At 48.4% G+C, this 24,929-nt stretch overlaps 9 protein-coding genes across 9 annotated transcripts; 5 read left to right on the forward strand and 4 right to left on the reverse strand.

Moving 5' to 3' along the window:
- Window positions 1–403: 403 nt before the first annotated feature.
- On the forward strand, window positions 404–1,471 carry FIESC28_04585 (uncharacterized protein; the record flags this gene model as incomplete). The annotated part of the gene is made up of 2 exons (XM_031158732.1): window positions 404–1,104; window positions 1,165–1,471. 2 exons carry the CDS (start codon window positions 404–406, stop codon window positions 1,469–1,471), a joined length of 1,008 nt encoding a protein of 335 aa, XP_031017130.1.
- Window positions 1,472–1,645: 174 nt separating this feature from the next.
- Window positions 1,646–3,662, reverse strand: FIESC28_04586 (uncharacterized protein; the record flags this gene model as incomplete). Its single annotated transcript, XM_031158733.1, has 2 exons — window positions 1,646–3,508; window positions 3,582–3,662. The coding sequence occupies 2 exons, from the start codon at window positions 3,660–3,662 to the stop codon at window positions 1,646–1,648; spliced, it is 1,944 nt and encodes a 647-aa protein (XP_031017131.1).
- Window positions 3,663–5,969: 2,307 nt separating this feature from the next.
- FIESC28_04587 (uncharacterized protein) lies at window positions 5,970–6,602 on the forward strand (the record flags this gene model as incomplete). Its single annotated transcript, XM_031158734.1, has 1 exon — window positions 5,970–6,602. The coding sequence occupies one exon, from the start codon at window positions 5,970–5,972 to the stop codon at window positions 6,600–6,602; it is 633 nt and encodes a 210-aa protein (XP_031017132.1).
- A 1,528-nt stretch (window positions 6,603–8,130) lies between these two features.
- FIESC28_04588 (uncharacterized protein) lies at window positions 8,131–9,864 on the reverse strand (the record flags this gene model as incomplete). Its single annotated transcript, XM_031158735.1, has 1 exon — window positions 8,131–9,864. The coding sequence occupies one exon, from the start codon at window positions 9,862–9,864 to the stop codon at window positions 8,131–8,133; it is 1,734 nt and encodes a 577-aa protein (XP_031017133.1).
- Window positions 9,865–11,459: 1,595 nt separating this feature from the next.
- On the reverse strand, window positions 11,460–14,720 carry FIESC28_04589 (uncharacterized protein; the record flags this gene model as incomplete). Its single annotated transcript, XM_031158736.1, has 4 exons — window positions 11,460–12,177; window positions 12,226–13,982; window positions 14,055–14,326; window positions 14,702–14,720. The coding sequence occupies 4 exons, from the start codon at window positions 14,718–14,720 to the stop codon at window positions 11,460–11,462; spliced, it is 2,766 nt and encodes a 921-aa protein (XP_031017134.1).
- Window positions 14,721–17,767: 3,047 nt separating this feature from the next.
- FIESC28_04590 (uncharacterized protein) lies at window positions 17,768–19,021 on the forward strand (the record flags this gene model as incomplete). The annotated part of the gene is made up of 2 exons (XM_031158737.1): window positions 17,768–18,287; window positions 18,390–19,021. 2 exons carry the CDS (start codon window positions 17,768–17,770, stop codon window positions 19,019–19,021), a joined length of 1,152 nt encoding a protein of 383 aa, XP_031017135.1.
- Window positions 19,022–20,222: 1,201 nt separating this feature from the next.
- FIESC28_04591 (uncharacterized protein) lies at window positions 20,223–21,367 on the forward strand (the record flags this gene model as incomplete). Its single annotated transcript, XM_031158738.1, has 4 exons — window positions 20,223–20,480; window positions 20,529–20,682; window positions 20,730–21,062; window positions 21,114–21,367. The coding sequence occupies 4 exons, from the start codon at window positions 20,223–20,225 to the stop codon at window positions 21,365–21,367; spliced, it is 999 nt and encodes a 332-aa protein (XP_031017136.1).
- A 1,507-nt stretch (window positions 21,368–22,874) lies between these two features.
- FIESC28_04592 (uncharacterized protein) lies at window positions 22,875–24,248 on the forward strand (the record flags this gene model as incomplete). Its single annotated transcript, XM_031158739.1, has 1 exon — window positions 22,875–24,248. The coding sequence occupies one exon, from the start codon at window positions 22,875–22,877 to the stop codon at window positions 24,246–24,248; it is 1,374 nt and encodes a 457-aa protein (XP_031017137.1).
- Window positions 24,249–24,478: 230 nt separating this feature from the next.
- FIESC28_04593 (uncharacterized protein) lies at window positions 24,479–24,910 on the reverse strand (the record flags this gene model as incomplete). Its single annotated transcript, XM_031158740.1, has 2 exons — window positions 24,479–24,700; window positions 24,752–24,910. The coding sequence occupies 2 exons, from the start codon at window positions 24,908–24,910 to the stop codon at window positions 24,479–24,481; spliced, it is 381 nt and encodes a 126-aa protein (XP_031017138.1).
- Window positions 24,911–24,929: the final 19 nt, after the last annotated feature.

Below are 24,929 nucleotides of genomic sequence, written 5' to 3' on the forward strand. Positions count from 1 at the left end.
TAACCTTATATCGTGCGTCTAGGATCTAGCGAGAGTACTTGTATCTCAAAGAGCATCATCTTTTGTGAAAAGAATACTGTTTCGATTTCAACATTTGACATCTTACCACATCTTACTAGAGCGAGGCCTGAGTGGTTCGTCTTCCAAGCCACGAAAGATAACGCTCGTCATATCTTCATCTATCGGCAATTGAGTTTGTAGCGGGGCCGTTCGAAGATCATCCCAGCCACTTACGAGCAATTGAGGGGTAGCTGAAGCTGGGGCCATTAACATTAGTCTGAACCGTAACACCAAAGCCCGACGTTCCACGGGCATCTGTTGACTGCAGGTTTTTTCAGAGCCTGACCATCATCACGGCATTTGCTCACAAAGATAAATAAAGGTCCAAAAGCCGCTCTTCACCATGCGCGCCAGTCTTTACGCAATGGGTTTCCAAGTCTTTAATAAGGCCGCGGAGAACATCTTCGGTGAATCTCCAAAGCTGGATGTCATACTGGAAAACAAGGATTATCCATTCGCCCACGAAGCTGGTGTTTTTATCCCCAAGCAGAACTCCCTGTTCATCACAAGCAACCAATTCAAAGATCCGGATACGGGAAAGAAAAAGATTCAGATCAGCAAAGTCAATTTGTCGCCCAATGGAACTGTACTCGACTCTGAAGAGATCGATGCTCCAGGTGTACCCATGGCCAACGGCGGTGTGAACTACAAGGACGGTATACTCTTCTGCTCACAGGGAACAATGAATGAGTCTGGCGGAATTGTCTACATGCAATCAACGGCACCATATAAATCCGTGAAGCTCGTCAGTTCTTATCGCGGAAGGGATTTTAACTCTGTCAACGATGTGGTTGTCCACTCTGATGGGTCCATCTGGTTCACAGATCCCATCTATGGATCTGAACAGGGTATCCGTCCTAAGCCAAGACTGCCAAACCAGGTCTATCGGTATGATCCGAGCGATGAATCGATCCGAGTGGTAGCAGATGGCTTCGGAAGACCAAATGGAATCAGCTTCAGCCCTGATGAGAAGATTGTTTACATCACGGATACAGACTGGGTTCATGGCGATGGTACAACTGACGATACTCGTCCATCAACCATGTAAGTCCACCGTATTTTCAAAGTTCCATGAGATCGATTTACTAACAATGACGCCACCAGATACGCTTTTGATGTAGCAACGTACTCAGGCCAACCATTCCTCATCAACCGACGAGTCTTTGCCATGGCCGACACTGGAATCCCTGATGGAATTAAGTGCGACACCAACGGCAATGTCTACAGCGGTTGCGGTGATGGAGTCAACGTCTGGTCACCAGGTGGCGTACTGCTGGGCAAGATTCTCATTGAGGGAGGTGTTGCAAACTTTTGCTTCGGAAGAGATGGCGAGGTTTTCATGCTTAATGAGAACAAGCTTTGGCGAACTCAGCTTGGTGACGGGGTGAAGGGAGCTCTGCTTGATATTTGAGGATCAGTACCGGAGCAGATGATTTTCTTTGCAGGTTTGAGTGGGCGCTTCTAGAGTGTTAATTGGATCTTACATTCCCTCTTATTAACCAAACACTACGGCGAAGAAGTTCTCCCACAGATGCTGGCTCACGACCTTTTGGAACTATTTTATATTCAATTAGCTATCTATTTACTACCAAAGTTCAAACAAACTCCCATCGAATTGGAAGTCGTTCCCAGATGTGTCACAAGCAAACCCCGAGTAGAGGTTCCCCAGCGAGCCCTCGAGATCACTAATGTCATGGCAACCTCCAAGACCATTGCTGTTAACGAACGATTCATCTACAGAGAGTTGTGCATGAAACATAGAGGCTTGCGGAGGTTCCGGCTCAGGAAACAGGTGGCAGGTGATAGTTTCGCCTTGAGATCGGCCGGACGCTTGACCTCCTGAATTGAGCGCTGCGGTCGTTTCTACTGAACTAGAACCGTCGACCAGGTCATATTGCGTAGGATCAGCCTTCTGAAGATCGTGTTGGGCCGATTCAGCAAGTCTTTTCCTTTCATCAATAAGTTTCATCCTTTCGACCACTTTCGGGACAACACTTTTGCGCATGCTATTCCTGAATCGTTCTCGGGTCTTGCCCCGAAGTTTCAACTCGTCCGATGCCTCTTCGATTATATCGTCGCAGTCTGGAGAATCTCGGTATTCTTTTGCTGTCAACACATAATCCTTTGTCTGCTTGTCAAGATAGGGCGTTTCAAAGAGCTCTTCTTCCCCTGGGAAAAGCACGCGGTAGATCCTGTACCATTGTTCCTTGTGAGGTTCAAGACGACTTTCTCGTTGGTCAATTTTGGCTTTCATTTCTTCCGTAATGAATCCAGGCTGTGGTCGAGATGGGATACAAACCTTGCTGTCATGCTCAGCCGGAGGGTTGGTGATGAAACAGTTGTCGCAATGCTCGTTCCAATGAATATTTTTGATATGTCCTTTCAGCTTCCGAATTTCCTTTGGAGCCACCAAGCAGGGGTACCTCTCTGGCTTCCATTTCACAAACGGACAGGCCCAGCCCAGAGAGTCCTCAGCCAGCTCAGAACCAGTAGGCGTTCGTCTTATGCGTTGAGGATCCTCATCTTCGCTTCCCTCATCGCCCCCGAGGGCTTTGCGTTTGCGAGGATTGTATCTAGCCTTTGCTTCTCTGCTAGGCCCTGGCCTTTCGACTGTACGATTGTCCGAGGCAGCTTGGATACTCGTTTGCGATGTCCCAGTAGCTCGTCCTTTCGAACTTCGTGGCGCGTATGATCTGAAAAAGTTATCGACTAGCAATTCTACTGCCCAGTCCACGCATTGCTGCATAACAATCAGCGGATCATTGTCGAAAGACTCCATAGCGGTATCGCTATCCGTGATCCCTGAGACGCTGGGGGTACCACTCGAAGTAGAACATATCGTAGACCCTGCTTCGAGGTTCCCAGGCGATTCTGCTGGGCTCGAGTGCTCAAAGTAAGATCCCATACCAACCAGAACGCTTTCTGACCCCGAATCAATTTTGGAGTAGTGATCCTCTGGTGTTCTGCTGATCTTCATTGGCTCATCCCCGAAACAGAGACCGGATTTCTTCCATGAAAACTCGCTTGACCATGGGAATACAGTGCTTCCAATGCTATCAGCGTTTGCTGGCCCAGCTAACTCCCTCGGCCAGGGGGGCAGAGGATCCCAGGATGGAGCAATTGCTGATCCAATTAAATCTTGAATAAGTGAATTCTCAAGAACTGGTGGAATTGGAACAGTTGCAAGGTTTCCAGATGGCGTAGAATATGATGCACCTGACTCCGTAATCGTAGACTGAGCCAGTGACTCTGTAGCCAATGCTCGTGGAAGACTCGGTGGCATCATAGGCAGGATGCTCTGTTCTGGACGATGTATCCCGGACGCCGGAGAGCCTAGGTCCATTTCTGGGTATGCGAAATGGTCATCCTGCCCATCACCAAGTCCCAATAGCAACGGGCCGTTGGCTAGATCCTGCTCACGCGTGGCAGATGGGCCCAGTTCTGAAACCTAATTGTTGGGGTTTCCATTAGCGATACAGCTTTCTCAAAGACAGAGCTTCTGTCAGATGTAGCCGACTCACCCTAAGTGAAGGTTTGGCGGGTGCCGTAACCTCATTCGAGTCATGAGCATGTTGCGCCGAAGCATCGATTGGGTTGGTCATAATGGAATGGCGAGGGAAACTAGAAGGATTGGTAGTCTTGTTGTTGAAAGGATAAGGAACACGAAAGAGAGTAATCTCGTCAAAAAATCAGCCATACATTTATATGCAAACATTTCGGAAACTCAACGCTTTTCTCGCCCATAATTGAGGTTCAGTTTCCGTTTTCTTATAAACCTTGCAAATGGTGTTGGTGGCTGAAGGTGAGACCGAATAAGCGCTCACAAAATCATTTATCCTGGTCAAAAAAAAGGGAAAGCCGTTCTTGATTTGTCGGAGATAAGATTGGGCTGTCCAGGATGTAAGTTGACCGCTATAAGTATTATGCTGTGTCACTTTCAAGATTTCTTCAGAATCCCAACGTGGTTTCGAAAACACCACATTCTGATCCCGTTCATTGTTCACAGCTTTACGATGAAAAACTTTGGGTATTACTTGCACTAAAGGTATGAAAGGTTACAATATGATCATAAAATAGGTATTATTTGAGGCTTATCTAAATCCACTAATCTGAAGTTAAGTAACAAGATAATGCCCTCTCGAACGGTTTCATATCCTAGTCAATTTGATATTGGTGACCTACTTGGAACATTTAACATATAGCATCTTCGGAGGTTCTACAGAGACGAATTTAATCTTTCATTTATCTATATTTTAAGCATATGGCATATGCCAGCCCGTTCATCCTAGCTCTAGTGATATCACTGCTAATAATACATGGCCGTATGCCTTGAAAGAAAGAAAGACATTCTATCGCTAACCCAACTTACTGCACACTCTCCATATATATAACCAGAAGTAGACACATGGTATACTTCAGCGTTTCAGACTAAGAAACCACATGCCGATGTTGGAAATTTGTTCCTTGCAATGTGGAAGACGATTCCACAAGAGGGTCAGAGGATGTTATTGGAAGTTGCCATATCTGGTAAATACATAATACAGTGGCAGCAATCTATCAATCCTTTGAATGCCCTATGTGCTGAGAGGCATCCAACTGTCTTGGCAGCTTCACTTAGCCGTGTACTCTTGGATCATCGGACTGCATCCCATTGTCCATAATCAAGAACCTAAATGAGTGGCACACGTTAACGAGCTCTTAACGAGCCTATTATAGTACGAAATACCAGTCGATGTTATATCTGTGCTTCGAAAGTCGTGTCTAATTCTTCTTCGTGGAATATGGCTTTACGTAGTAACGGACCATTTCGATATGTTTGGTTTAGTCCTGAGTCTCAATCCATATTTTGGAATAGATAGACATGTCGGCAGATTCTCGCCAAGAAAAGTTGGACTTTATATCGACGTCACGATATGGTGAAAAGGATTCGCCTTGCATTCCTACATCGTATAGCTTGTAGCGCTTGAGTCGTCATACCTACCTACCTAGGCATGTCACTGCCAAGTGTAAGCAAGGGTGTCCTAGCTGAGTGACAGTACAGGAGAGAGTCAATTGGTGGCAACGGAATGCCAAGTTCGATATGCCTTGATATCTGGATACGAAAACCCCTGCTTCCTTCCTTATGCCTTATGTCCTTATCTTATCTTACCTGCGGAAATAACAAATCAAGTGACATTCACGGGAAACCAGACTCAGCCCCCTTCCCTAAACGGAAATGGCCGGTAGGTCACCGCCCGATTAAGGTTCAGGTCCCCGCCGTAAATCATTGGCTACAGCAAAGGCGGATACGAGAATTGAGCCCTACCAGGCGCCTAAGAGTCACTGTCACTCCGCTACTGCACGATAAAGGCTGCAAACAAGGTTAATTATAGAGTTGACAGCCCGTTCTAGACGATGACTCTTGAGTTGTCATGTAACGTTTCTGAAGAAAAAGCTACGAACAAGTATCGGTCTAGGTGGTACAGTAAATGGAGATGAAGGCTTCGCAGTGGATACACTTTATTAGACTGATCCATGGCTTCGCTTGGCAGGTGCGATCAACCTTCCGACTTCCACTCAGCCTTGCAGAGAGACTAGGGTCCCCAGGATCTTTTTAGGCGTTTAACAGTGGAAGAGATCTTCATTGGCTACCTCGTCGGGCTTTCTTCCGCTGTGCCTCACTGCCTTCCGTTTTAGTGGATTGAGACCCTTCGCGAGGCGCGAGGGAAATGAGGACCATGACATGATGTCTTTTGAGTGGCCATTGTGTTGCTTGTGACATCGTAGGCTTTGTGTATAAGTCGGTCTTGGATTCCCGCTCAAGTTCTCACCATTCGACATCGCATCAAGCATCATCAAATACATTATCTCTTGCATCAAACATCGCAAGTCACTCACAAAACTTCTACTCTACATACCAGATCGCAAACATGCACGCCAACTACCTCACCATCCTCGCTGCTACTGCCGCTACAGGCGTCTCCGCTGGTAACGTTCAGCATGTCGACGTTGTCCACATCCTTGAGACTCTTCACGTCGACAACCACGTCCCCAGCTTTTCCCACAACAAGCGCAACCTCAACGCTATCTTCGCCCGCGACTCCAAGGACGAAGAGTGTCTAAGCACAGCTAATTCCATCGTGCGAAACCTGCCTACCCCCACAGGCGATCTCTCCAGCTGGGCCGTTGGTCAGGGCTCCAAGACCGACGAATGCACTCTCACGGCTCCTTCATCTCTCTCCTCAGACTTGATGAAGTACTACACGGCGTTGGCTAGCTGGGAGATGGACAACCAGAAGAACCTGGTCGACTTTATCAAGGAGTGCGCTACCCAAGATCAGCTTGATGACATCAATAAGGAGCTCGGCGGCGGATCATGCTCTGACGCTGCTGTTGTCTTCACTGGTGCTAGCGCTACTGAGACTGTTATGATGCAGACTGCTCTGCCCAACTATACGCCTGCCCCTGCACCCACCGAGGTCAATGCCGCCGCTGCTCACGGTATCAGCCAGCTTGCTGCTCTTGCTGCTGCCGGTGTCGCTGCTTTCATGATCGCTGCTTAATTGGGACGACTGTCCGGATACACAATAGAGCTTGGATGTAACGAATAACGGTGAAGCGTTGGTCTTTTTTTGTATGATATCCAGTGCGCAAATGCACTTTCTCGAACTACTTCTTCAACTATGACATAGATATATATTTAGAACTCAATGTTTACATAACTTGAACCCACCTACCATATGCTATAATTCTCACGTTGAGGTATGCGGCCTTGTATTCGATATGGCCTTTGGGGGAGGGGGTGCGATACGGCGCTTTATCAGGTCTAAGGCGTAATATTGGAAGAACAATAATAAGAAAGCAAGCCTATGCACTTCCCGATATCGTCCTGTTTCGGTACAAGCAATGCATTGTGCGGCTGCTGGAATACGGCCGGCCTCTCCATTGCGTCCCTGGCTCTCACGGCACGTGCTCTTACTGCTCTAAGGTTAGGTCTAAGTGTTATTAGCTACCCGACAACCTCTTCGCGATCTCCATGGATCTCCGCCGACTCATTCGCTAAATCAAGGTAAGCACGGAGAAGTGCAAGCACATCATAGGAGGGAAGAAGACCCTTGAAAAGTACATCAGAGCCCAGGCGGACTCTACCAAGAAGAAGGGACCAGCGAGGTCCAAGGGCAGGGGAGCATCGTTGACCTGGAAGCGCGCCATGGCACGCATGTTGGTCTCGGAACCAGGAGTCATAGGCGGGTTGTCACGGAAATACGCAAAATTCTTATTGGCATTGATAGAGTGACGGAGCTGTTGCAACTAGGCGACGAAATTGCGTTAGAGCTTATAGTTAATAACACCCTACCTATGATTACTTTATAAGCCCTTCTCTTATGACTCTAATTATGATTGACTTCTGACAATACATACTAAGCCTATCAATAAGTTTAAAGCGCATATGGCAACCATTCGTAAAGCACAACTATTGTCCGCGCAAGCGGCGGAGGAAGATTGCAGAGAGGAGTGCTAAAGGAAATTATAACCGGTGCTGCCAATGAACCAATAGTGATCCCAATCGAAGAGACCTCTTATACTGACATCTCGGCCCATGGCATACTCGGTTGTAAACGGGGGCCAGAGCCACCGCCGCCGAGACAGAGAGGCTCGAAGAGAAGGGCAATGCGGATACCACTCGTCCAGGTACCTCGGGTTCGTATACTATGCATAGAAGATGGAAGCTCTGTGTGTTGACTCGGTTCCTGGGAGAATGTCACTTCAACAACAGGTAGGCTCCATGCCTACAGGGACATAAGAGTGTCAAAGAGCCGAGTGGATAGACTGATGATGCCTAAGAGACGAAATAATTAGATCACGTTATGCCATCTTAGACTAGCGCTTAGATAACCTTGCCTATCTTTATCCTAAAGCTTAGAGGATGTTTAGGATACTGCATGTTAAGAGCAAAAGATGTCACGCAAATAGGCAACGAGATTATTTTTCTAAGGCTAATTTAAGATTTAGCCTAAGCTAGCATAAACTAACTAAAATACTTTCATCTCTTATGCTCTCTCTTCTAATAGCCCGATGATCAGTTCAATCTCACGGTGAATTCGAGCGCTGTGCAGCACTTTCCTTCCACAGCTCAGAAGGGTACACAGCCAAACACTCCTCACATTCTCCACATCCACTGCAATCGGGCCCCCATTGACCAGTGTACAGGTTAAGCTTCCACTCCTCTGGTCTCTCGGCCGCAAACGGACCGGTTTTGATATTGAATCGGTCAGGCCTGGCCGGGAAGTTCTTCCAGTGACCTCCGTCATCCCTATTCATGAGTGTACCAACGTGCACACCGGCCCTTTGCCCTGCAGCAGTGGCTTTTAGGAAAGCAGGTCTTTTCCATTCTCTAATGCGGAATGGAGAGGCGCTTTTAAGACGTTGTCTATATGTGAGTTCGACGTCTTCCACGTACACAGCTTTGAGGTGTTTGTAGACACCCGATTCAATGAGTTCAGCCAGAAACGAATCCAAGTTTCTTAGGCACCGTCGCCCTGGTTTCCCGAGGTCGTTCAATTCCCCCCACAGATAAACTGCTTCGATGTTGGGTGGAAACGCAAGCGCAATATCTGAAGTCCTATCTCTCCCGGTGTAATCAAAGCGGCAATCGATATCAAGGGCCATTATGGTGATTTGTTTGACGGACTTGTGCTTATAAATCTCTATTGGGAACATTCCGTGCTGCACTGCGGCGGGGTGATAAAGGACGAGCCGCTCCATGGTCTTGTTCATAACGGCCAGGCTGTCAACGAGGCTGCTAGCATCGAGCATGCCGCCTCTACGAGAGTCTATTGCTCTGAGGACAACTGTATCCAGCTTTCTTGAAGCGCCAGAAAGCCAATAATAGAAGTCAGCCCAGCCTCCTTCGACGCCATCGAGGAAGAGGCTTTCGACGTTCGAGGTACCATTGGGAAGTAAATCCTCATCCCAAAAGTGGTCTTCCCATTCGTCTTCATGGCAGGAAAACCCATTGAAGTAGATGTTCTTGAGGTTGGGTATATAAAAGAGCTTCGTGAATTCTTCAAACCCATCGTAGTACTCTTCTTCTTCTTCTTCTTCTTCTTCTTCTTCTTCTTCTTCTTCTTCTTCTTCTTCTTCTTCTTCGTGTGGCAGTTGGCCTATTGAGACTCCAACGGATATACTTCGTAATGACTCGAAGCCCGGGGGCCAGTGGCATCCGTCCTCTACGCTCCAGCTAATAACTTCTGATATCCATGCGAGAATGTTGTAGGAATCGCCTCTTCGCTTGACAAATCTGACACTGTGAAGTCGAGGGCACAAGCAGATGAGGAGCAATTTGAGCCATGCTTCCATTCCTCGGTCGAGACTCATCTGGAGCTCCTCAATCTTTTCTTCGGTAAGGTCCCACAAGCGAATCCCCTTCTGAATATATTCCTCAATCTCTCGCGCATCCCATGCTGACCTCGAGGGCTCTTCTTCGGCGACTTCGTAGTTACCAGACAGCGCTGGATTCCATGACCGCCAATCTTCCCATCTCAGGCGGCTACCCCAAAACTCGAGTTCACGGACGTGATATCTGTTGATCTCAGCTGTAAGAGTGTCTTTCAGCAGATCAACGGCTGTTTCTGGTGACAGGTCCGAGGTGATTCTGTATTTGCTGTAGGCACCTTGGTGCTTTACAAGAAGAGATCGGCAGCGGTGATGAAGGTCGGAGCAAGCCAGACTGAGGGCGAGAAGGTCGGGAGGATCATTGTACCCGACGATCATGAAGATGAGTTCAGGAGAGAAACGGGGCAGTTGACAAGATTGCTGCTCCATGATGATGAAGTCATAACCTGAGAGACGAAAGAAGATTTGGTCGCTTATGCCTGGTTTAGATCAGCATTTACGATGCTTTATTTCGGAGCCCTAAGCCTTACATAAGGTAGGTTTGAAGATGATGTGAGGCTTCCCAGAAGCTGTGATGCAGGACGAGTGGTTGTAGGTACCTAGATAAGTTCAGTACCTAGGCAGGTGCCTTATAGCTCTAGGTAGCCCGTAGGGAGTTACACAAACAAGGTGCATTTTTTTGTTTGCGCCTGCCGGGCACTGACAGTGGCAGTGGCAGCTCGTGCGTAGCTGCCTTAGACTGATCAATCATAAAGACCATAAGAGACGAAATGATTTAGGCCATCTTAGACTATTATTCATTTAAGATGCCTAGGGTGAAGTGAGAATTGAGGCCGCCCTGCCGCAAGGCAAGCAAAAGCACGTTTTCATCGTTAAGTACTGATAGGTATAGCTTCACAGCCATTCCTCGATCACGAATTAAGGTACAGCCGTTGCGATGTAGTCTGAGATCTGATAAAAGCCCGGTACCTGAGTAAATACTTTATGGTGCCTGTTTCAGCGCGCTCATAAGGCTGATCTTGAAACACAGAACAACTTGCACTGGTTCAATCTCGTTCATCTAGACATGCATCAGTACTACATCATATCCAATTCAATTAATAAACTCACCTTCCCACCTTCTCCAACACTCCTCTCGACGATACCCCGGCCGCGCGTTCGACGCGTCGCCCTCAAATTCACCGAATCCTCCTCACGATCATCACTCATACCCCATCCCCCTCTTCCACCACCCTCCCAATCCCCTCTCCTCCATAGCCTTAGCAAACTCCTTCACCTCCGTCGTCTCCTCAAATCCCATCCTCCTCACCCCCTTATCCTCCACCACACTCCCCTCCGGCGCAGGCGCAGGCTTCGCAACACATCGGTAGTCTTTATAGCGCAGCGACTGTACTGTGGAAACCCACTCCGTCAGTTCTGACAGGTCGCGCGCCTCGGCAAACATTAGACCGGGCGGACTACCGGTCTTCACAAGAAGCCAGTCTACATTGAGGTTTTCTGCTGCACGGCGGACGCGCCAGAGCTTTTTGCGGGATGTTATGTGGTGAGTCCTTATTAGGCAGTTGAAGAGTGATGGGCTGCGTGGCATGGTGATCTTGTTCTGGTTATGAGAACTGGGAACAATTGAACGTCGTCATGATATGCGATCGGACTTTTGTGGATCCGATGAGTAACAGTGCAAGACACGATCAACGACCATTACGAGTCAATGGATGAGCAAACAGAAGGTATCAAGTCAATGTTAACCAGACAAAGTGTATCAAATCGTAAAATTCATCCTAGTATGTGTACATCTAAGATCTGAAGACTAAACAACCCAAACGCCATCCTGGTATGTATCGCAACCTCCGTAGCTGTGTCAAAACATCCAGGATATGATATCGACGTAAAAAGTAATACATACACGTTAATCCAAGCCGCCCCATTCAACGTGCGCGGACATACATCTCTTTCATGAAAAGGGTATAAAGTGTGAAGAGCTAAACGAACTTTCCCGTTTCCCTGCGGTGACTGCGCCTCCCAATCTAGACACCTCGGAACATGCGCACAACCAAGAACCACATGGCACCGATGAACTTGAACGCACTGAGACCTGCCACACTCCACAAAACAATGGACATGTAAATGTTAGAACGGCTCAGCTTCTCTGCCTCCTCATCCTCCTTGGAGCTGATTCGGTCCAGGCCGGCCGAACTAAGGACGAGCGCTGCGAGACCAAAGTTGGTGACCATCCAGATGAGAACGACACCAGTTCGTACACCTCTGTAGTAGTCCATCTGCTTCTCCTGGAGAATGCTGGGGGTGGGCGCAGTCTTGACCTCAACATGCTTCTGAGCAAATACACCGATTTCTCGCTGGTATTGCGCGTTCAAATCTCCCTCGTCGGGCAAATCTGTCTTTCCAGTACCGTCCTTGGTGTTGACCGAAGGCAGCTTCTCAACCTTGTCGTCACCCTTGGTTCCCCAAGAAACATCGTGTGTGTTACAGAAAGCGTAAACGTTCAGGACGTTGGTGAAGGTAGGTGTGAGAAGCATGTACTGAGCGAATGAGGTAACCATATGCCAGGGATCCAACATGATCAGCGAAGCGATTAACCAAATACCGTATGTCGACATGAGCGAAATAATCAGCATATAAAAGACCTTGTTCTTGAATATGTCGTTAATATTAAAGCCATTTGAGTCGTTGACATCTTGAATGATAGCCTTGACCGAGATAAAGATTGCAGCAAACATTAGATAGCTGAAGACTGTTAGTAATAGGTCGCACAATTGGAGCGAGTCAACTTACATCATGATAGCAGCCCAGAACCAACACATGGCGGTGTACAGTTTACCAGAGCCTGCTGGTCGATTACCCAGTGATAGCACGAAACAGGTAATCAAGAATACACCGTAGAGCCAGGTGAAAACCACACCTAAAATCTCTCCAGTCCGTCCGAGTAATAGATCGTCACCCAAACTCGTCGTAAGAATCTTGAAGACCAGGAAGAAATTGCCAATAGCAAACCAAGCGAAGATCATGTTGATAGTGTTGAAGATGAATTCGATGAAGAAAGCGAACTTTCGGAGGAAACTGTGATCGGACCGGAGGAAATCGAGGAAGTGGACAATGGCGTAGATAGCAGCGAAGAAAGAACCGTTCAACCAACGACGTCGCTGGAGAACCAGCTCTGTCACTGTATCGGGAACATCAGTCTCACCAGTAGCGGACTTGACGTATTGCAGGATCCAGTGACAGTTGCGCTTGGTGACAAGCTCGAAGCAAAGAATACGATCTTCAGCGAGGTACATGTTGGACTCGAAAAGACCAGCATCACTTCCACCATGGAGGGTTTCTCCCAGGAAGTACTTCTCAAGAGGACCCTTTCCGTTCTTGTCGTTTTGGAGGGCAACATAGCGGTAAGCTGAGAAAGCACCGGGCAACACAGAAATGAATCCGAATGCAGACTCCAGAGGCTTGTCGAGAATGTTGCTCATCTTGTACTCAAAGTTCTGGGCAGCGACCAACGGGTTCAGAAGGTATTTTCCACCAGTACCCAACATAGCCTTGATTTCACCGCAAGCACCACCGCACATGGGCTCGAGATCAAAGGCCTTCCAGAGATGGTAAATTGAGCTTCCACCAGGGCGCGTACCAGCATCGAGAAGGACACAAATGTTGGGGTCCAAGACTCTACCGAAGGCGGTAAAGAACCATCTGTGCGAGTTGATCTTCTTGGCGTTCTTCTCCTTCAAACAGAAAAGCATCTGAACGGGCTGACGTCTGTGAACAAGTTGTACAACATCGTTCTTGATCTGAAGGTGAGTCTGTGTGGTGTACTCGTAGATATGGGCCGTGACGTCCTTTCCGTTTACCTGCTGCTTCGCAATACCTTCCTGGTATACACCCATACCAGCCAACAATGCCCTGGTTCGGGGGTTGATCTTGGAACGACCATCGCTGACGACACAGACAACGATCTTCTTCCAAGCGTCTTTACCCCATGTCTTACTGTTCGGTCGGTTACACATGTACTCAATGTTCTTAAAGACACCGGTCATGGTTCGGGCAAACAGAATATCGTCCTCGTTGTACATTGTCACAACAATGAACAGCTCAGTGTGTCGGGGCTTGGTGAAGAGCCTCTGTCGCAGGGTGAAGTCGTGGTCGTAGAAATCATTAGGATCGCAAGTAGCAGCGGAATATCGCATGTGTGTGAACTCATCGCGCTCTCCGTGGGGGTTCTGCTGCAAAAGAACCGGAGGAACGGGACAATCCAGAACAAGGTTACCGCGGTACAGCAGAACCTGCTTAACGGTTTTCCAACGCTTTATTCCACCGCCTTGTTGGGGCTGATCTTGGTAGTCGCTGGGGGCTTCAGACTGCTGATGAGAAAGCATAGGTCGGTTGTCTGGCACATCGTAGTCCTGCTCGTACCCTTGATCGTAGGGCTGTTGAATGCGAGGCTCGTAGGGTTGGTTGTAATAGGCGTCGTGGTGCGCTTCTGGGTTCACAGCGTAGTCATGTGTAGGAGGTCCATAACCGGACAGGTTGTCCACTGATTGCTGGAATGTAAAGTCAGTATGGATTAAACTCAACGAACAAGACGCTTAGGCGGAGTTGCGTTGGAAACTTACAGCGGCATTGAGGTTTAAGTGGTCGCTGGGGGTGGCTAATCTGCCGTGAGGATCGGGCGTTGGCATAGCGAGATGCTGCTGAGAAGCAAGATGTTGTGAGGAAGCGCCATACTGTCCATAGCGACCATCGTCGAAGGGGTTATCGTCGAGCTGGTAGCCAGGCTGGAGCGGTTGACTTGGCGAAGGTGTTCGATGCGGGTGAGCCATGGGCGGCGCGCCGTAACGAGGATCTATACGAGGATCCATCTCGTTGTTGTTGTAGTAATCGTCGTCTGAAGGCAATTGGAGTTAGATAAGGTGTCCTGAGTATGTATGTGTGTAGATTTGGCATGCGCAGGTCTTGATGCGGGCGCAGACGTAGACAAATAAGATGTTGCTGGGTGTGCCACGGCGTGCGCGTCCTGCGTCGTAGCAACGGGAAACTCTATCGCAAGTAACAGCGAAAGAGAAAACGATGGGTTTAATGTTGTTGTGGCATTGAATTTCGCGAAACGACGAGGAATTCAAGTACCAGTAATAACGTCGAGTCGCAATTACGACCAGGGGTGCTGTTTAAGAGGGAGGGGAGGGGTATGTCTCGTCTGTCTCATATTGAGGGAGAAAGGGGGCAGGTGCTGATCCAAGGGTAACAAGTGAAAGGAACTTACTTAGGCGATTATACGACATGATTGCGATTGACTCTGCGCACTCAGGGCGCTATTCGCATATGTTGTTTGAAGTATGTGGTTTATAGGTCGGGGAATTTCAGAGCTGGAGTTGCTTGATGATGATGGATGCGCTGGCGGTTGCCCCGGGTTTCGCTTGTAGTGGTCCACCTCCAAGCCAAAGCAAGTAATGGCGACCGACTGTTTGTTTGTTTAGAAGCCTTCTGCGTAATGTTATGCAAGGAGCCTATCAACGGGCAACGAACGATACTGTGAAACGAATGCACAGATATTTAAAGAGAAAGAGAAAGGGAAAGAAAACAAAAAATAGTGTAGGACAAAGACAAAAAGCTGACGAAAATATTGGACGAATGTATGTCAGACTGCAGCCGCAGGGATCGGACGCTTCGCTTCAGTCCAGTACCAGTCGCGAAGTGCGATGGATGGATATCAAGTCCGATCAGTGGGTGAGTGTTATCGTTAGTGGCTAACAAGCTGCGTCGACCCTCTGTGGCTCGGCGAACAGACAGTTCAGAAAAAAACGTTCCAAATGCCTTGGCACACCCCGTTTATTCCGCTAAATCCAAGGAATTGGAAGGGCCCTTCAATGCGAATGGCCTTTGTGTTTCAGGCGCTTCCCGTGTGGGATAGTAATGGGCGATCCTTTGATGACCCAGTGACCGATAAAGCGATAAAGAACTGGGTCCCTGATAAATTAATTCGTCGACGGTCTGAGGGTGAGTGACGTCGAGTTTGGGGCTCGGCTTGAACCGTTAACAGGGATTTGGGAGAGATGGGCAAGGATCAGGTCTCCTAGATTGTCGATGGGAGATGATGAAGTGCGAGAGAGCGAGAGAGCGAGAGAGAAATGAACAACATATCATGGGGAGGAGCAGTTAATTCTAGTACTACTTCTTGGTATGTAGTCAGCTCTAACAGCTGTATTGTCTGTCTGTCTCATCATCCTCAGCCCGGTGACTTCTGTCAGCCCAGCCGCAGCCTAGGGCCCCTCAGGTCAATCCTTCCAGAGCCTAGCCTCAAGCCGCGCCTCCGCCAGATATCCAGCCAAAAACATCCAGCCCAGCCCTAGATAACGCCTTTTTAAGCCTTCACGTCGAATGTGTGTGTTTGAGGCGTTGAGCTGAACCGTAAGGCTCTCTAGTGAATGTCTTTTACCCTAGAGTTCTTGCAATTAGACTCAACCCTACACCGATTAGTGAAGCCTCCTCAGGATAAGGACATCGGTTGTATAAGCGACGAAATAGTCCGGATCACTTTGTAGGGATTGTTTGTGGAGATTCTATTCCCTTATTTCTTACACCCTCACCTCACTCAGTCTTATCCTGCAGAACAGAAGGAATACATAGTAAGCTGCAGCCCTAGCATACCCATCTCCATCTCATCGCATCCCATTCCCGTCCCTCCTCCACTCACACAACCAGTACCTGATCAGCAGAAATCCAAAAATATATTTTGCCTGTCTGTCGACGAATGAATCGCCACAGTCAAGACCGGAAGGGAATATGTATTCGTGGTTGGTTAGAAATGCCGCAGTTCTGAGACTGCGCCACGACCTGTCAATTGGAAACCCCTGCGCCAAGGTTTTGGTTTGCGACTGTTCTTGCGTAGTCTTGCTCCAAGCGTTTTGCCATGCCTTACGTGGATGCTCATGACATTTTTGTTACAACAAACTCTTTCCTTCATTCCAGACCCGTTGAACTGTAAAAGGCATGACTGTTATTCTCCTCAAGTACTTGCAGTAGCTGAACGTCTTGACCCCGCATCAAGTGGATACGTCCAAAGTCAAAGAGCTTAATCCGACGGGATTCACTGTTTTTGTCTTTTATTCCGACCGCCACAAGATCCCTTCAATAACGGCAGATGCAGGGTCACATAAGAAATCATGATGCTGTTAAACCCTCCATCAACATTGATATCATATCACGGGTCATCTATTGGTTGATGCTCGATCTTGTCAGATTTGTAAACCAACTACTAGGAGTGAGCAACCAGGTACGACTTTTTAGAGTCTGAACGAGTAGAAAGTGTTTCCGTTCACACTCACCACTGGTCTAATTGATTGCCTACATAGTAGAATCTGCCTGCAGATGAGGTTGTATGTAGATCGCTCCTCATTCTGACTACACCCTGCATCGAAGCGCTTCACTCTTAGACCTCCAGCATAAAGTCTCTTCAGAAACACACGAATGTCCTTTAACAGACAACCCAAGTTAGTGACCAATAGATTTATAGCAAATATCTCAAGATGGCCGGGGTCTCAGGTCACGGGAGATCTTGGATGCTTCAAGAGGCCAATGCTGAGCCACCACGGTCCGTCCCTTGACTGCGGCTGAACTCCCTCCATACCTTATCCTGGCTCGTCTCAATCTCTCTTGTGCGCCAGATTGAACCCTTGCAGGGCAAAAGCCAACGGTTTCCCGGCAGTCATGGAATCAGCCTTTCTCGAGATTCCCTTCAACAGTTCACTTTCCTAGTAGAGATGGACAAGATGAAAGGGTGAATGCCGAAGCCTCATAGCAGAAAGAGGAACAGCCCAAACTCGTAGTACATTAACTTTATAAAAGTTCAAAAGCCGTATCCAAGTAACCCAGGCATTATCTCCTGCTAGCAAACACCTTGCCGACATGGCGGTTTCACGTCCCATCGTGACTCTTCCTGTACCCGCCAACACCATTCAGCTCATGCAGCACATCACCCAATAAACTTCTTATCTCTTCTAATTAACCAATTGGAAGAAGCTTGCCCCTGTTATTAATACCAAAGTGCATGCTTTGGCGGGCATGGCTTCAATGCCGATCTTCGACTTCACCTTAAACCGGCTAGGTCTATTCGAAGCCAAGAAAACAAGAGGGGGTTCGCATACGGTGTGAAGATGTGCCGCAGTTTAGGCTTCTAGTACACGGGTCTGTCGGACTCATATAATGCTGGTACCCGGTTCGTAGTTGTGTGGTTTGCTTTCGTCTTGTTAGTCTGGGAAACACTTCAAACTGACACTACATCCATACCTGAACACTTAATCTCCTGACCGGAGGCACAACTCCATCAGCCATGGTTCGCTTTCACTCAGTTCTCCTTGCCTCGCTTCCTCTTGCCCTGGCCGCCGAGTTCGAGAGTGTCAGCATCAGTTCCAATCTCGACAATGTCGGCCACACATGTATTAGCAAATGTCTCTACTACACCGTCGTAAGCGACATGGGCACAGCCATGGGCTGCGACAGCCCCTATGAGAACAATTGCTACTGCGCTACAGCAGCAGCTTCAGTGTCCCAGGCCGATGCCTTTATGTCCAAGTGTGTCACATCGCGGTGCTCTGCGGGTGATCGCGCCAGAGACTTGACCTCCATGCAGTCATACTATGCTTCTTATTGTATGGCTGCAGGCTTCACGCAGCCTGGTGCCACTGAGTGGTATAACCCGGCCGAAGTTACAGAAGAGGCTACTGCCGATAACAGTGATCCTGGTAGCGATGCGCAGCCCAGTCGAACTGCCGACTCCGGTATTGATGGGACTTCGACTCGTATGACTGTCATTACGCAGACGGCAGAGGACGGCGCTGTCAGGACGCAGGGTAAGTTCCTGCTGCTCATGGTGACGGTGCCTTTGCTGCTGCTTCAGGTACTGTTTCCGTGCTTATCCTATTGAGAATCACTAGTTAACATTTTTCTTGCAGTAATCGTTGAAGCGACCTCGACCTACTTCGTGAACTCCGATGGATCTCCAGCATCGCCCAAGAATGATGACGATGGCTCGTCCGCTATCAAGATTGGTGTGGGAGTCGCAGTACCCGTTGTCGCTTTGATCGCCGGGGCCATATTCGCATGTTGGTGGATTAGACGGAGAAGACAGCGCAGAGCTCAGCTTTCTCAACCTACCCAGCCTCTCAGCCAAGTCACCACTGGTGGAGGTCCTACAATTGTCGCAGCCGCCTCGAGTACACCAGAAAGAAAAGACACTCTTCAAAGAAAGCCCGTTGGCGCGTCAATAATCTCTTCTGTTTCTTCACTGCCCAAGACGAACGAGTTGTCTGGCGTCGGCGTTCAACGTGAACTTGGTGGTCGCGAGGTCCACCCCTTTCCTAACATGACACCTAGTCCTCCTATCCAGGTAGCGGGACAGCATGAGATGACTGGCGAGGGCTTGAGACCGAACTTGGAGATGGATGGACGCGATGCAAGGGTGGAAATGCCGGGAGAGACGAGGTCGTCTGAGTTGCCGGGGTATACGAACGGGGGGGCGAATGCTTACACGCCGCATGAGAGTGTCCAGAGGTGGGAACTACCGGATAATTCTCGACATAGATAGTATCCAGGGCAACTATATGGTGGTAGTATTGGTCAGTTCCATTCTCTTTGTGGTCTTGGTGTGTAGAGTTGCTGCTCTTCTTACCTGGCGGGGAGTTGGTAGAGGGGAGGGCTGGGAAAGGCTTGTCGTATAACGTGTATAATGGCTTTTAATAATGAGATTTGATGTGTTTCTGAGCCACTAATAAACGTCTTGCCTCCACTAGTCCCTAAACAATTGACTTTCATCTGCGAACGGTTTCAGCCAGGCCTAAGTCTATAATGGATGCTGGCTGATGTTGTGCTCGCAAGTGGTTGGTGGTTGTCTTGGCCATCATCAATCAGTCACTTGCAGGCAACACAACAAGCATGCATGAAGAACACTTGCCTGAAACGCAAAGCGAGCAAATGGCAAAAACAGAATCATGGCCCATGAGATCAGAAGGCCAAAAGTGCAAAAGAAAGGGTCTGGCCGGGGATTGAACCCGGGACCTCTCGCAAGCTATGCTATAGGGTTTTCCCTAAGCGAGAATCATACCACTAGACCACCAGACCGGTGATTACAGAACATTGGTTGTTCTGTTGGTGAACGACGAGGTCGCAATTAACGTCTAAGTGCCTGTTGTTTTTGGGTCATTTGTGTTCACTAAACATTAATTCGATGCAACCCTCATGCACAACCCTCCCTTGACACACTCTAATCAGACGACAACCGATCTATAGTCCTAGAATAATATCATTAATCATGCCATTATTGTCTCCCTCTCGATATTCCACCAAGTCCGCTCCTCCGTATCAATCTCCATCTTCAGCTCTCCAGAGCGGAATTAATAATCTCCACACATTGGACCAACGCCGCCAAAAGTGGGCGTACTGCAAGCCACAGCCTCAAGTCGGATGATGAGAAACTCCATTTCTATTCTTACGATCTATGGTTGGTTCTCCTGCCATTCTAGTAGGTAAAAGTGGACGATCGGGATAATTGATATCTTGAAATGCCGATTCTTACGGTGGCCGCGTGCCCCGAGATCACTTATTCGCAACTTCGTACGTAACTGAGCTGAAGTCATGGCTTGCAAGCTTGTGTAGTTGAATCATAATGTTTGAATATATAAGGATGCATCTCGTCCGTAGAAGTCTATAATATCAATCAGCAACCAGTTCCAAGTAAACATTACACAAGCATACCTTCAAGCTTCTAGTCTTTCCCACTCATCCCCATCATGACTTCTTCCAAAATCATCACTGTCTATGGGGCAACTGGTTCTCAGGGTGGAAGCGTTGTCCAGTCTCTTCTCCAGAACAGATCCCAGTCCTTCAAGATCCGCGGTATCACTCGTAACCCTGACTCAGAGAAAGCCAAGGGTTTGGCTAGTCAGGGTGTTGAAGTCGTCAAGGCTGATGGTTTTGTCAAAGAAGAGGTAGTTGAAGCGTTCAGGGGAAGTTGGGGTGTCTTCGTCAACACTAATTCGGATGATGCTGTAAGTTATAGGAATTAGCAAGGAACTCTCTACTAACACCGCATATAGTCTGTCAACCAGGCAGATGGACCTACTGAACTTGATATTGGCAAAGCTGTTGTGGATGCTGCAGCTGAGGCGGGAGTCCTTCACTTCGTGTATAGTGGCATGGCTTCTGCCTCTGAGATCACTGGGGGCGCCATCCCCAACCGCGCTTTCGATAGTAAGTTCTTTTTCTGTACTCGAATCGCCACTACTAATTCCAGTTAGTGAAAAATGCTGTTGGAAAGTATGCAAAGAGCAAAGGTGTCTTTGAAACTGTCAACATTGTCAGTCCTGGCTGGTACCTCGAAAACCATCTGGTAGAAGAGCTCGCACCTCTACTCGGAGGATTTCCTTTCTCAGCTGATGAGGAAGGATACATGACTCTGCGTGTTCCTCGCTGGGGAGGTAACGGCGAGATCCCTTTCATCTCCATTGGAGACGACTATGGTGATCTCGTGCATGGAATCTTCCTTGATCCTGAGAAGTACAACGGTCGTCTCGTTCAGGGTATCAGCGCCAGCGAGACTCCTGAGAAGCTTGTTTCTGAATTTGAACAAGGTATGCGGTTTGCCGTTCCGATTTCTGCTTGCGCTAACTAATCCTTCACAGTAATTGGGAAGAAGGCGCGCTTCGTGCCCATCGAAGACTGGAAGACCCTGGAGACATATGGTGATCCAGGCATTGAGACGGTCAAGTACATGTTTGGTTTCTGTCAGTACTCCGGCGGCTTGTACTATGGGGTTCCGAATGACTTGGAGACTGCTGGTGATCTGAAGGCAAGGGCTGCTGTGGCGAAAGGGTCGGCTGGCGATGGCAAGCTGATGACTCTTGGCGGTTTCTGGCAGAAGTACTTTACTTCTTGAGTGATGCCGGGAGTTCTTCGTTTCCGCGGCTTTTCCTTCTGAGTTGGCTTTTTTTAATTTCGATTGTATCTGCAGTATTCCGTAGTCAGTCCCGGCTTGGTGAGTGTGGCAGTTGGTAGTTGGTTTAAGAATTTGATTTCTTTATCTAATCCGGATACCTGCATGTCTTTCGAGATGCAATCTTGACCTTCTGATGGGATGGTCTCTCTTCCAAAGGATTCTAGAACAGATCTGCAGACAAATTGTGAGGTGTGATGTGTCGTTTGGTTCTGGAGCGGATGGCTGCATGTTGATGAAACAAGCCAGGGGTAACAAAGACATCATCCGCGTATGTCAGAGGAAACGAAAATAGATAGCCTAGGATTAATTCCCACATCCATGGATGAGAATGGCTTTTAGTGGTTAAAGCCTTTTGTTTTCTGACAGCAGTGTTGGCTTCCAGGATTGCTCTAGAATGTCACATTTCTTGTGTACCCAGGGAATCCAGGGACAGATAAAGAAAGTTACAAACTACCTATCAAGCCACCCTGTAAGTGAATACTATTCTATTATCACGAACTGTGGCTTTATCTGCAAGTTTCAATGCAGCCATAAGCCCAACCTTCTTCCATTTTATCCTAGAGCTTCCATCGGAGATTTGAAATTCCCAGGCTCCTTACCCAATCTCTCACCCTGAAGCACTTTGTTATTGTGCCTGCCATCCAATGTAGGTGCCTTAGCAACCAATGCCTCCTGCCGTAAACCAGGCAGATACGCGGTGGTTCACTGTTGGCTCGCTGTTGTGTGCCTATAAATCCCCCCCACCACAACCAAATCATCTCTTCTCTTCTCCTCCACAACACATCACAGCACTCCTCTTCCACAACCCCAAAGGATCGAGTTGTGTGTTTTCATCTTCACCATAAGCAAACACCGTGTCGTCTTCTACTCTTCCTTTCCTTCCAGATTGTTTCCTGTGCATTTCTTTTCTATGCGGCTCGGCTAAGCACCGCTGCCCTGGCCGCTTCGTGATCACACAAGCGCAGAGGCAAGGACCGGCGAACCTTCTTCTGCCAGCCTTCTTTCTTTCTTCTTCACTTCTTCTTTTGTATTCTCCCACTTCTCATATCATTCTCCTGTCTTAAGCTGTCGCTATTGCGTCACGCTCATTAACGCACTGGTGCCTCATTTCTCGTCTTTACTTCACCATCTTGCCCCATCATCACCGACCTTGTTTTTACCCAAGGCATCACACCTTTCACCTCACTGTCATTATCGACTGAATCTTTGTGGTTTACCGAGACGACTTGCGCGATGGGCGACCATGTTGATGAAGATATGGTTCGGGCGGCCCTGATGGTAAGATGCCTTCTCATTTTCTTGTCTCAATCCTTTCTACTATATCCTCATTTCTTCTGCAAGGTCAAGTTACTAACCCCTTACTAGGCGGATCTGGGCCGCCTACGCCAAGAAGAACTCCCTTTGAGTGATGAGGCCAAACGCCCTTCTTTTAACCCAAACAATCACAATGGCACAGATGAGTATACTCGACATCGAGTATACCAACTCTCGACCAAATGGGGCTCGAAGATTGAGGACGATGAGTCCCGACAAATGCAAGGTCTCGAGATCCAGGATGCTCGACCGTGGGCCAGAGGCCGTGTGGCGGAGGCTCTGTCCAGAAGAACAATCGACAGGCAAGTCACCGTCTGCTCGGATAAAAGGCCAGCCCTCTAACATTTTTCATAGTGGACCGCCCCCTCGCGTTGTCCTCCGGGAGCCCAACAAAGGCGGCATGTCAGTGGTGTTTAACCCACCACGACAGGCATGGAAGGATTGTGTCCAAAATATGCCTAAGAACAGCCCCCGTGACACCCCCGTCGTTGTTAAAGGGGCTCCTATACAGAGCCACTCAGCTACTCGTGAGGAATCAGTCACAGTGACGACAAAAGTCAAAGCAGAAGGCTCCAGCGCTGATGTGACAGCCACCCCGACTATCCCTCTCGTTTTCACTCTTCACGCAAACGAAGTCTATTCTGACGCGTTGGAACTCGTCGTTGGCAGTGGACACTGCCACGTTGTGCCCTCTAAGCACGAGGCACTCAGCTTTCTTTGCCGGGTTGAGTTGCTGATCAATGACAAGAAGGGAGGTATCCTGGCCCTTCACAGTCAAGAAAAGGGGTCCCAAATACACAATGTCCTCGACATCGACAAGCCTGTTGTGGATGGCAAATACTGTGTCTTTAAGGCCAAGTCTAAGGAATGGCCTTACAATATTCGGTTTGATACTCTTGAATATGGCAAGATGTTCAGAAGCTGTTTGTCTAGGCTGAAGAAGGCTGCGCTCCACCACCAGGAGCCAGTCAAGGCAGAGCCAATAACTGCCAAGCCTCTTGACAATGCAGCAGATGCAAACGTCCTTATCCCACTGGATGATACCTGGCAGTCTCCCCAGAATACACGAGTCTCACATCTCGAACCAGTCGTCACACGAATGGTCCCGTTGGTCAAGGACATCCTCGAGCGTTTTGTTGCGGAGGATGACATCCGAACTGGCACAATTGCCGGGATCGAGGATGCAATCTTCGAAAAATGGATTGACGAGGGATTTCTGAAGGAATGCGACGAGAAGGAGAGGGAGGGTTCCCTCGCTCTCATTCGAGCCCTTGTGGACATGAGGCTCATCTTTAGTGGGGAGAAGAGAAGGGACCAGCTTGTCAAGTCCAGCCTCAACCAAAAGGGACATCGTGCTGAAGAGAAGGGCACAACCCATGAGCAGGCGAACGGCTCTCAGTCTGAACGCAAGGCCACAAAAGGCCTGAGTGCCTCGTGCTTCGCCAAGGTGCCCTTCACATGCGCAAATGCCTTTACCGGTCCCCAGTCTCGTCCTCCTTACAAGTAGGGCTCAGGACCTTTCGCCGATCCATAATGGAGACCTCGAGACAGGCGTGCAGTAGGTTTGTTGGAAGGATTTTAGCATATGATGCTATACAAGGTTTCGACATCAGATTGAGATGAAATTTTGAAGATGTCTTGACGAACAGCAAAGGAAGGCGCTCGAGCGAAAATGTACAAAATTAAATCAGATAGCATGATTGAGCAAGTTGTAGAACTCCCTTTTCATACGTGATCTTAAACAGATGTATTCCTTTGATGACTTTTGTCCTGGTAGACTTTCAGTACTTGCATTGAGTCCTTATCTAGCCCCGTGCTGGTACTCAGAGCGTCGTTTGCCAATTGTTCGGCCTCCTTGTAACGACGGAAGAAGTAATGCTCTTCAACGGCATGTATGACCTCCTGAATATCCATCTTGGAAGCTCCATTGTCAAGAGGCAACTTGATTTTCTCATATATCTACCAATCATGTCAGTCTTTACACCTTAACAGGATTTACAAAAGTCTTACATTGCCATTCTCGACCTTTGCCTTGTAGTCCTTCTGGATTTCTCGCCATGCCTCCTCTGATTGACCTGTGCGGCGGGACTTGCTCGTTTCAACCTCGTCTGCTTCGTCGGAAGAGACGTCTGCGACGGCGAAACTAGCAAAGGGATCTTCTTCATCCATTTTTGGTGCTTGTGGGTGA

The sequence above is a fragment of the Fusarium coffeatum genome, assembly GCF_003316985.1.
Source record: "Fusarium coffeatum strain FIESC_28 chromosome Unknown BRIP53273_contig_97, whole genome shotgun sequence".
Lineage (NCBI taxonomy): Eukaryota > Fungi > Ascomycota > Sordariomycetes > Hypocreales > Nectriaceae > Fusarium > Fusarium coffeatum.